Source organism: Ruditapes philippinarum, unplaced genomic scaffold (assembly GCF_026571515.1).
Source record: "Ruditapes philippinarum isolate M1 unplaced genomic scaffold, ASM2657151v2 ctg176_1_1_1_1, whole genome shotgun sequence".
Classification (NCBI taxonomy): Eukaryota; Metazoa; Mollusca; class Bivalvia; order Venerida; family Veneridae; genus Ruditapes; species Ruditapes philippinarum.
Window position 1 is genome coordinate 21,014 of NW_026864115.1, and position 12,996 is coordinate 34,009.

The 12,996-nt window shown below is 32.1% G+C and overlaps 1 protein-coding gene across 1 annotated transcript; it reads right to left on the reverse strand.

Annotated features, from left to right (window-relative positions):
* Positions 1–537: 537 nt before the first annotated feature.
* On the reverse strand, positions 538–3,520 carry LOC132724464 (uncharacterized; the record flags this gene model as incomplete). Its single annotated transcript, XM_060709333.1, has 4 exons — positions 3,327–3,520; positions 1,556–1,683; positions 1,008–1,087; positions 538–771 (listed from the first exon to the last, which is right to left on the reverse strand). Coding segments are annotated over exons 1-4 (616 nt in total), but the record flags the coding sequence as incomplete, so codon positions are not given.
* Positions 3,521–12,996: the final 9,476 nt, after the last annotated feature.

Consider the following 12,996-nt stretch of genomic DNA (forward strand, 5'->3'; position numbering starts at 1 on the left):
AAATAAATCATATGTTTTAATGAAGAGGTTTCTTCACTTCATTTCTGTTGTATTTCATTTTCAAAATAAACATTTGAAGGCAGTAAATCTTACTAAGTACTGAAAACATTGTGTTATTATTTTTCTAGACCAAGAGAACAAATGTTGTATCAATATGTTGTAGCATTTTCTTCTAAAGGCAAGTCTGTGATCTTCTTGTAACTATCCTTGTTGCTTACCCTTTGGACAGGCTGTTAAAAAAATAAAGAAAAAATATATTTTGCCTGTAATTGTATTGGCAGGAAGCTCAAGTAATCACAAAAATGAACAGGGTCAAGAAACGTTCCAGGAACATAATCTTCAAATTACAACACGTAAGTAACAGTAATAATTAGTTTATAGCATTTTAGTATCAATATTAAACATTTAAAACATTTAATGTAAATTCAGTCTGAAGAAATATATGATAGTATATAAGTATACCTTTTTGTACGATTATTCAGATAAATCCCCCAAACATATTTTATAGCACAATTTATAAATAAAACCGACACTTACGTCTGCCGTGACTAATTCTTGTAAGTTCTTTAGTGGAAATTCCAAATATGTTCTGAAGAGCATATTCTATTCTGCTTTGAACAATTTGTGGCAACTGTCTTTGTCTTGTTTTGATAAACACGTATGGATCGTCACACATTTGATCAAACGGTGACCATTTTGTACATCCCCAATCAATTGAAAACCCTCGATAGTCCGTTGCTACTACAATATACTTGCCTGACCAATTATCACCTAAAACGATTTTTTCTTCATAATTATTTTTTGTGGTAAAATTATTCCTTTATTTATTATTCATAATATGAAGATCGTCATTTTTAAACTTCATGTTCTTGAAATTATGTACCTTAACTTTATTTCTATTGTAGTCGTTATAGCACTTAAGTTACTATATATTAGAGTAAGTTATATGGTTGATTATAAAGTCATTGTTAGTGTTAGTGAAAGACAATCAATATTACAAACTTTACCCACAAGATCTTTGCCATAGAACCTTCCGGGGTCCTCTATAGATAATACCGACGTCATCGAATTGCAAAAATTTCGGGATCTGTAAAAGGCAAATGTAGAACATGTAGAGCAAACACATTTTTTAGCTTTTTATAGAATCAAACACCCTGAATAATATTTCAAAAGATTTGTATTTTATGTACTGACACTAACTTATTGTTCTTTATCTATTCTTAAAAAAAGAAAATAATATTTCAATTTCACCGGCAACCGCAGCAGGCAAATGCGATGGAATGTGTTTTTTTTTTTACTATTTGGACCGTGTGTTATCCTAATTTAACGCCTAAGTTTTGTTTAAATGTAATACAAAGCAAAATGCCATCTTAAAAAAAAGAGTTAAATATGTACATGTAACCCGAATATTAAAACAAACGACAGTTTCATTTACGTTTGCTCTAAACCTTCACTCCCCATTTCAACACACATAAACGAATTATAACACAGGATGCGTTTAGTGTATGTATAGTTAATTATTGCATTTTTTGCTTTTCTTATTTTTTTAAGTTACCTCATGGTTTCATGGTGTAAAACAAGATTATCTCCGGGTTCAAGAAGTTGTGTGTAATCTGTAAATTCCTCTGCAATAGCCCAACTGCAGGGTGCTTTTAAGAAATGAAATGACCATGGACCAAGCCACTGAAATAAAAGTAAGTATAAATCATTCTTTTAAAACAATGACTACATTAATACTTTCTTTTATTATTCTTTTTTATTTATTTCTTTTCACTATTTTTTCCATTACTTCTTTTGTCAGTTTGTTATTATTTAATTCCTTTTTAACTATATGTAGAAAATATAATATCATTGCTTATATCTAGTTGTTAATGTTATCTTATATAATGATGAATACATAAAAATAACACGTGACCCTTTTTTATTACATTGAATACAAAATTACATTTCACACATTGAAAAAGTACAAATAACAAAAAAAAAAATTCGAACTATCAAACAAAAATATTCCGGATAAAAATCCTGTAATAAGATTTTTTTCTAACATCAAAATTTAGCAAAAATCTTGTTGGTCGATCGAACACAAGTACGGTCATTACAGAACACATTGCTGAAAAATTGTTTTGAATCAATCGAACACAAAATTCATTTAGTTAGATACTGATCTGTTAAAACCAATGAAAAATAAAACCATAAAACTGATATTTTTGTTCAATCGGTCGACAAAAAAAAAATAACTTCTGACAAATATGCCCATTTATTTGATACTTTCTCTTTTTACTGAACCAAAAAAATATAACAAACACATTGTTGGTCGGTCGTTCAAAAATAAAATCATAGTAGAACACCATGTTAAAATTAAAAAAAACGTTTGTTGGGTCATCGAACAGAAAGCTATACAAAAACACCTTTTATTATAGAAAGACCCTTTTTAAGCGAGCGAAAAAAAACAACTATTTTGTTCTATCGATCAAACATAAAATGTTCTAATGTAACACCTCGCATTGGAATTTATTTTCTTCATCGGATCCGCATAACAAAGAATAAAATAAATAAATAAACAAATATCCGTTTTGTTTGATGGAACAAAAAATAAGAAGAAAAATACATTTCAATAGGAAAATTATGTTCAATCCAATAAAATAGGATTGATAAAATAAACGCCTTGCGTTGGATTTTTTTCTGCATCTGAACCAAAAATATAACAAACATTTTGTTCAGTCGATTGAACAAATGTATGATAATAACAGAACACCTGGCCTAAACAACAGTTTGTTCGGTCATCATTTAAACAAAAGTTATTCATTAGAAAATTATTAAATCCAAGACAAAAAATGCAGATACAGAAAACGTTCTGATAACAACACCCAACCTGCACTTGTAAATTTCTCTCTTAAACCGGACGAAAAAATGTAACAAACATCTTGTTCGGTCGATCGGACAAAAGAATAATAGTAGTGAAAAAATTGTGTTCGATCAATCGAACAAAAACGCTATACAAAAGGACATTTCATTAGATAGATCTTGTTAAAGCGAACGGAAAATAATAAAACAAGTAAAATATATTTAAGTTTAAAGTACTCGTATATTTAATAATTAATTGTTTTGTGTAAAAAAAGTATTAGACATTTAATACCCAGCTTCTTAACTGTTTATTACCGATAAAGATAAATATAAATAAGTTTATTGTAAATAGCCTCCTAATTTGAAGAAAGGAATATACTGATGAAATTAAATCATTATATAAATGTACTTTCTTAAAATGTGGTTTTCTATTTTGTTATATTACTTATTTTCACGTAAATAAATCTCATAAATAGACTTACCGCATTTAGATTAAATCCAGGCATTGGCGGAGGTTGTCTCTTAAGTCTTTCCCTAAGGCTCTTTGGAGGAAGCAATGCTGTAAAAGGTGTTGCATTATGTCCCGCTTTCATAAAATGGCCCGACGTCAAAGCTACGGCTGTTAAACCCACCACAACAGCCGATAATTTTAACATTTTCGTGCCAAGCGTTGAACTTTTTCCACACCAATGAACGAATAAAATTTTTTATTTGCTTACAAGTCAATGTAAGAAAAATAATATACAAGAGTATCCGCCTATTACGGACGCCTAATGAACATTATCTAATTGTTCTAGTCTTATTACAAAAAAGACAAGAAAAGAAAACAACTGATCAAAACGAAACAAAACAAAATCGCAATACAAATCATTATTTAAAAAAATACTTATAAACAAATTCCCTTGTAACTTTTGTAACTTAGAAGCAGTAAGTATTTGTTTACTGTGCAATAGTATTACAATAGATTACAGAATTCTAGTATGTGTAAATAATTATGAAAGTGTATTAATCCTGACTTTTTTGAACTTACGGTTATGCTGTCAGTAAAGTAGAAGTTTCTACCGGCTTTTATAGGCTAAGTCATGTATACTCTTATGTTGAACTTAATCATACTTCGAGGGATGTCCAAAATGCTTAGAAACTGTGCGAGATATACCGGAAACTGTTTGATTTCCTGCAAAAAGGCAACACTTTTGTAAAATTACATGACTGTTAAGGTTGAAACGAAACGATAAACAAAAAAGTAACAAATATTCCGAATGACTTAAGTTTTTTTGTTCCTGAAAATAATCTGACGTCACATTCTATAGCCAGATGTTATCAAATTGAAATGAAATGACGCTAGTTTATAGACCTTTTTATACTAAACAGACTTTAAGCTTTCCTAAAGGTACTGTGAGATACTCGGTTTGACTGAGTCTGTACATGAGGGATAATGAATAAGTGCAACATCCCTCATGCACCCTAGCACCGGCTTGAGCGGTACTCAATTCTCAACATAAAATAAAACCATCAAGTTTCAAACTTGGATTTAGATTCATATTGTTGACGTTAATCAAACTGTTATGTTTTGTTGTGTTTGCATTGTTCAGAAAAGAAGACTCGAAAGCAAAGTTTTCATTCATAATAATTTTATAAAGTGCTATTAGCCATAGGGACACAAAAAAATACTTATGGAATATCCCTTGTAGGTAAATGAGGGAATTTAAGTAAATTAATTGACATTTAATTTTTGTATCATGCTAATTGCGTGTCATTTTTATGATGATTTCGCATTTAAATGTTAAGATATAAATGGATATAGTTAATATCAAATGTGATTTTATGATGATAGTAATAATGAGCCCGATTTGCCCGTTTAATATGCATACTTGCTAGCTTGTAAAACGAAGAATAATCTAATATTAATTATATATTGAACAGCGGTTTATAAATAAATAATGTTCGGGCTAAAGCCGCTATACAACCAAAGAAGAAATCATGTCATTTTTTATGGCTGATGTTTATTTGTTGTTGTTCTCATGTGTGTGTGTGTGTGTGTGTGTGCGTGCGTGCGTGCGTGCGTGCGTGCGTGCGTGCGTGCGTTTTTCATTTGTTTGTTTGTTTCTTTCTTTATTTTATTTATTATTTTGCATGGTTCGTTTACGTGATAAAAGCTTAATTAATGTCGCCTAGGGGAACTCATTAGGCGATTTTTTTAGAAGATTATAATTTTAGATGATTGCTTTCATTCCAGGAGAGACGAATGGTTCTTTATCGACCGAGTGGAAAGCAACAATTCAAAGGACATCATTTTAAAGCGATTTTGCAAATTTACAGAAAGCTCCTGTAGAAAATCAACCGAGTATTATGTCATAATAGAATATCGCGTTATCATGCGTCGAAAGTTAAAAATGATACACGACAATATACGATTGTCAAACATTCAACGATATTATGATTGTTACTATTTATTGCAATGTGCGACTACGCATAGTGATATATAGCATCAAGCGCAATATGTCACCTTTCAAAGTCGACATTACACTTAGCCACAAAGCTTAAAGGGACTCCACTAATGCTTTTTGTGTTCTTTTTTTTTATTTGTGTGTGTGTTTTTTACAATGATAGGAATGGAAATAATTATTCAGGATGAATGTATCATTTGATGTAGGTCTATATAAGTAGATAAGTTACTTATGTGCAAATTGGATAACTTCGTTTTTCCAAATTAATTATTACAATTGTGACAATTGTGACAAAAGACCGAAGCTTTCACTAAAAGCGGACTATGAATAGCACAACAATACGGTTAAAAACTTTTTAATATATTTTTGAATCATCTTTTGCAGTTTTAAATGATACATGCGTTGTAACACGCGATCTGATTGGACGATAGAAAATTGAATCCGCTCGTCCAATCAGATCGCGTGTTACTATGCATGTGTCAGACTCGAAGATGGCTGCGACAAATAAAAAAACCGTGAAACAGAAACAAATCGATAGAATATTGATATTTAATGGATTTGAATTAGGTAAGCTGTGGAATTCTTCTAGTTCTTTTTATTGATGTAAATAATGATGCAGCGATATGCCGCCGGAATGTTACGACGATATCCCGTGTTCCACATTGTTAGCCAAATGAACATTGAGTAGACTTTTCACTTTTCTATAAATTAGATTTTTTTATCGGTGGTTTTGTATTTGTTGTCGAAACACTGATACTGCCACTTGTAAGAAATATAAACTTTTAAGGCTTTTTGGGCCTCAGTGGAGTTTCGTAGAGAATTCCACGAGATTTACCATGTGACTTAGACCACGTGACCAATTAGAGAAAAATCGTGCTTAAAGGTAGGAAGTTCGTGTCAAGGATAAGGCTGTAGCTTTGTTTAATAAAGGTGTACATGTCAGACAGAAACTGTTGGGGCATAGATAAATTAAACAAAAGAAGAAGCAAATAAGTGTGGCTTAAATTTATGTTATTCATTGCTCATTATTTATCTTTTGCCATAAATATATGAAATGTAGGGGATCCATTTTTTTCACAAAAGTGCGATTTAAGTTACCAAAAAATGTTTTTCAGTGTGAAACAATGCTATTATCAGATTTTAATGATTCTTTAGAGCTTATTATTACTTTTGAAAGGTTTTTCATTTTTTCACCAAATATGACCTTTTAGATTGATAGCCGGCTTGATATTTGAAAACCGTTCTTGAATGGGATTGATTGCATACAAAATATTTTGTGATCAGCTTTTTCAGAGCCGTTATATTGGACAATTTACTAACACAGGATTAGGTATGTTAATGATGACAGCAATGAGCGCTTTGACTCTGCCATGTTCTGACGGATAACAATTTGTCTTTATAAAATATCGCAAATAATCGTATGCAAATCAGGTCGGCCACAGGGGGTGAACTATATATAGATCTAAGAATTGAGCATTTCAAAAATACATGCAATTTTTGCCATGAGTTTTTTGAAATAGTAACCATGTTTGGCTTTCACAAACATTTTCGAAACTTTGTTATGGCAAACTTTTTTTTTGAAAAAAAAAATGCATATTAAATCGTTTAAAGATTAAGACTTTAAAGTGGTCTTGACTTGGCACGGAAGTAGTTTTTGACCAATTGTTCAAAGCTGATCGCATTGTTGTCGGTTCCACTCTAGAAAAAAATCTTTTGAGTAACCTCTGTAAATAATATAATGGTATAATTATTTTTTAATTCCTATTCTAAATTTTGTTATTTAAGTCCTTATGTTTTATCTTATTAGTTGTAACTGCAAATGTTTAAAGCAGCATGCCTTCAGAAGAAAACAGAAATAGTACCATCCCAAATTCTCTCTTCAAAAACATCATTTAGTTAAAAGAAAACGAAATGACACTTTAAAATGTTCATGTTATAACATTGTTGCTCTGAAAACAAACTATATAATTATTCATTAAGCCCATTCCGCCAACGGGATATACTTTATTTGATTATATTATGGAATTCTTTTCTAGTACCACTGATGGAACAAGACAATATCGCGACATGTGATCCGGAATAAATAAAATAACAAAACCATACATTATGACCCCATACGCTGATCAGTTCGAAACAATTGTTCTGGTATACATGTATTAAACAGAGATCAAGGCAGAAGTGAATTGCGTTCCTCTGCCGCATAGACGTATTATTGGACCAATGCATATTTGAGCTGGCTTGAAATGAAAACCATTGAAGAACACGTTAATACAGGTGATCACTTCAACTGTTCACCAAATAACAAATACAATACGACACACCCAGTGGACAGCTTCTCTAAGTTCGGGCGACAAAAAAGATGAATGCACGCGCTATATTTCCGCTTTTATACCAGAACAACATATAGCCTTAGGAATATATAGTGTATCGCACAGCGTATATAGCGTATGTAGCATATAGCGGGCGGTTATCTGAAAGTAAAACATTTATACTTTCAGTAATAAAAAATAAAACAACATACAAACAATTCATACATACTTACAAATTAACAAGTTACATTTATATTTCATCCTTAACAAATACTTTGGGAATCCTGCTGTTAATAATGTTAACAAATTTATTAATTGATAGAATTACAGATTATTTACTTTTACATCAAAAATTTAACTAGGATACAGTTTAATCTATCTTAACATTAAATTGTAAATGCATTTACCTTAAAAATAATTAACGTAATTATTTAAGAAAAAAATATTTAAAAAATAATTTTCCCGAGCGAAGGCAAATAAAACAAAAATAAACTTACTGAACAATGGTATCTGTGCCCGAAACTTAATAAATTGAAATACACAAGATTCGTTCTTCACATTCCGAAATCTTAATATCAACTGCACCTTGAAAAGGCGGCAAATCCTGCATTTGCATAAAATTATTATTTCTGGGGACAGTTTTGACCAACCAAAATGCTGGAAGCGCCCTCTAAGAAAATAAAAGTAAAATTTCCTTTTCTAAATACGGGGATCATTAATTACTAGGGAACGCTAAGTTCTGGCAGGGACCAAAGCGCTTCTAAAATAACACTGCGCTGGACAGTTGGCATGATATATTGAAATCAAAACAATTATCAAAACATTGAAAATCGGTCCCAGCACCAACATTCGCAGTCTGGAACAACCATAACTAGAAGTAAAAATAAAAAGTTTTAAATTCGAACCTAGGGCTGGTACGACACGTATTAAAATCATTAAACTCCGACCTTTGATTGATTTAAGACAGACATTATTTCCGTATATAAATATATTTTACTTATAAATCAATTTTACAATTTCGGGAAATTAACATATTAAATGTGCATGACAAATATGCCTTTTAAATCTTTTGATACTACTTTATATAGATGATATATACGACCTTATAGGCCATCGAATTAATAATTATCTATAATGGTTTACATCAAGACTTTTTATCTATTGTAAAAAAAAACAGACATAAATATGTTCGTTAATCCGCATCGTCAGTGTTTGAGAAACTTTAATGTATGTCCACAGCCTATGGTCGAAATTCAGAACAGCGCGAATACATTATTTATGATTAAACATAAATTAAAAATAACAAGAGCTGTCCGAAGAGCAACACGCTCCACTCTTTTGGTGTTGGTTAGTGAACAGAATTTGACTTTAATGGTAAATTTTACTCTTTGCTTTGACATACCAATGACCTTAACCTTTTCACGTTTTGACCTGAACATGACCGATGTAGTTGGTACAGGTGAATACACATAATATTGTAAAGTTTCAATAGAATAGCGTTGTAGGTAATTAACCAACGCTAACGCTGTTATCACAATTGCTCGCTTTTTTTAATCGTGAGCAGAACATAAGTGTATGTTTCTCTACATTTTTTGGTAATTTAATTTCAGAGAAGATGCTCATTTATTAAAAAAGCATTGAAATGGCTAAAACTTGGTATGTCTTCTTTGAATACCAGGAAATAAAAACAGAAAGATTGGAATATACTTATTTCAACAACAAAAATTCTGACCCTGCTGTGGCGAATTCATAAATCCGCGAAATAATTCGGGAATGGGATTTTTTGCGAAATAAAGATCACGCAAATAAAAAGTGATTTACAGTATCACTTTGTATGATCAAGGTGAGAGCGATTCAATGGTAACGTCGAATGCATGTCAAAGGAGAGAAAATCGATTACAGCGATTCATTGTAAGCGACCAAACGCAATTCGATGATTACGGCGAAAGTAAATCAATGATAACGGCCAAAGGCAAATGAATAGCAATGAGGAAAGCCATTCAATGATAACTGCGAAAGCGATTATTTGATAACAGCCGAAGTCAATTCAACGATAACGGTGAAAGCGATTCATTGATAACAGCCGAAGGCATTTATTTCAACGATAACGGCGAAACCGATTCAAGGATAACTGTAAACAACGTTTATTTGATAACGGCCGAAAGCAATTCAATGGGAAAAACGATGATTCTTTGAAAACAAGGAAAGCAATCCAATGATTTTTGCAAAAATAATTCAAGAATAACGCAAAAAATGGTTCATTGATGATTGAGAATTCGGTTTAATACCAACGGGGAAAGCAGTTTAATAATAACAAGGAAAGCAGTTCAATGCTTAAAGGGGAGTCGTCGATTCAATAAAAGTAGGGAAACAAATTCAATAATAATTGCGAAAACAATCCTTTGATAACGGGAAAAGTAATTCAATGATATCGGCGAAAGCTATTCAATAATAATGGCGAAGAACAGCGACAGCGATTCAATGATAAATGGGAAATCGATTTAAGGTTAACAGGGAAAACCGTTTCAATAATAAAGGGAAGGCAATTCCTCGATAACGGGAAAGGTATTCAATGAAAACGGGGTAATGAAAGGAAAGTGATTCATTGATAACGGGAAAAGCAGTTAAAATAGGATATTTCGATTTTTGATGGCTGCTGAACAGTTGAGAACAAATGCACAGACATTTGGAAATATGAAAATGTAAAGATTTCATATTGTTTGTAATATGTGTGCATGAAGATTTTTTAAACGTCAAAGAAGAAAATTAATTTTCTTTGAATCCCATAATAGACATAACTTTGCGCAATGTAACAATATTGTACATACTTCCGCGTTATATGCTCGAATGGCATTTTTATTCATATGTGAAAAGTTAACATGAATCTAATCGCATGTATCTGATGTTAATCTATCGCTATCACTATTTAGTTAATAGCTATGTTTCGTATTAATGTGATTGTTATTGCAAAAGGGCCTGTTGAGTCTTTTTTTTTGGACGCGCCTGTGGCCGAGAGGTTAGGGTCGATGACTACAAAACACTCGTCCCTCACCACAGTGGGTTCTAGGCGGCTTACGGAATGTTCTGTGGTTCTGCTAAGGTATTTGTTCGTGCCTAGAATAATTCGCGTTGGGGCATCTAAGGTAGTCCTTCACCAATAACGCTGGAAAGTCGCCATATGACATATACAACCCAACAACAAGAAACAAGCACAAAATAGATTATTTTGTTGTGACTGGTACTGATAACTTAAAGGGGTGATAGAATTAAAGGCTCGATCTGTGAATAAATTCAAAACATTCTAACAATAAAAATTTAGTCGCAGGTCAAACATTGAAATTGTAAGAAACACAAATGATAGTATTTTGCCTTTTGGGAAGAACAAATTGATAATGAATACCATTATATAAAAGTTCAGAATGCATAATTTGTAACGCCAAGAATATATTTAAAAAAGATGGTTGCTTTAAATACAATTTTACAATATCTCGCAATGATTCGACTGTTTTCAAAGTTTCTATTTGATTTAGTTGTTATCATTAAATTGCTTACGATTGTTTATATATGGTTGTTAAGGTTCAAAGACATGATAACTGTGACATTCTATATCTTTGTATTAAAAGCATGCGGAAAGTGATGCATTCATTTTTACCTAAAGATGTGTTTTAGAATATTGGCCACATGGCGCGTGTCAGATACAAAATTGGTGATTCAATTCACTGCGAGAAACTACGGTGGCACAAAGGTGACATGTGTGTGTTTTATTTATCTCGTGCGCACGAGATACTATGTCGTGACCACGAGTTACTAAGTCGTGGCCACGAGATAGTTAAGTCGTGGGAACGAGATACTATGTCGTGGCCACGAGTTACTAAGTCGTGGCCACGAGATAGTTAAGTCGTGGGAACGAGATACTATGTCGTGACCACGAGATACTATGTCGTGGCCACGAGTTACTAAGTCGTGGGAACGAGATAATTAAGTCGTGCGCACGAGATAATTAGCCAATCAGATAACACTTTGAATGTTTTAAATTTAGAAAAATTTCTGTTTAAAGTTTTAAATGCAACATTTATCTTTGAAAATAATGTAGTGTTCACTTTAAATTTGATACACGTCTTTAGGATTTAATTAGAAAGCATCTTCTAAGGCCCATAAATCAGACATTAATTTTGATTAAGTTACAGCCCTTTGTGGGGACAATGCTCTTATATAATTGGTCAGTTTGTTCGTACAACGGCCTGTTAACCTCGTGTATACGATAACTTGGGAAGGAAATTAGTCCTGGTTTATTTTATTTGGTAGAGACAATGCCAATGGGCAGTAGATAGCCTATAAGGTTGTTTGAGGCCAAGGTAAACATGACACCATGTGAAATCCTTGTCTGATGAATGATTTAGAAGGAATAAACTATGGTTTATATAACCTAGAAAGATCATTGCTCCTGATCTGTAGATGACACCTAATAATGTTAGGCCATTTGGTCAATCAAAGGGCTGCAAGCTCTGTGGTACTTTCTGATCTTTCCTACAAAATCGTACTGTATATCTGTATGTATTTTCCTGTATAAGTTTATTTTTATATACTATAATTCATCTTGTTAGGATTGTTTACTATAACCGTTTGAGTTTGATACATACGGAAGTTTGCATAACTAGAATTGCATCAAAAATCATTTATGTTTATTTTTTTATCACAGCCACACTTTACTCTAAGTCTTGCATATCGTGGCTATACGTCCTTAAAAAAGACACTTCAAAAAATAGTTACCTCGACTGGGATTTGAAGCCCAGACCTCTTACACCCTAAACGAGCGCGTTACTTCTGCACCACGGGGATGTTATACGAAGAAAGCTTGAATAAAATCAAATAATTCTAAATTTAGAATTTCCATTTCAGGTTTGTAATCCTAATTTCGAGGTATTTTGTTCACGATAAACCTGTTGTTTTACACGGATGTAAATTATTTAGCGAAAATCTTCTCGCCTAAACAGTCCGACATGTACATATTCCACTACTCGACAGTCAGATTTATTTGTGTACTATGCTTTGAAGTATTCGGTAATCGACATCGCTAAAAATAGCTTTTTCATTGATAAAAATGATATTCATCCGCGTAATTTGTGATTGTGCATTTATTGACAATTCTATAAGCCAACGCTACTTTTATACTTTGAATGCGTTGTACTTTGACAAAATAAAAATATTTCTTTCTTTTACATCGCTAGTTTTAAGCTGTTTTGAGAACTACTTGTTGTTAGGTTTGTCGTAAAATTCTGTGCTAGAGATTGAATGTCAGCATTGTATTTCCTGATCTCAAATCAGAAAATACAAAAATGAGGGTCATAATGACGCTAAATGTAAAATCATTGACCTATCAATTACTTGTATAAATG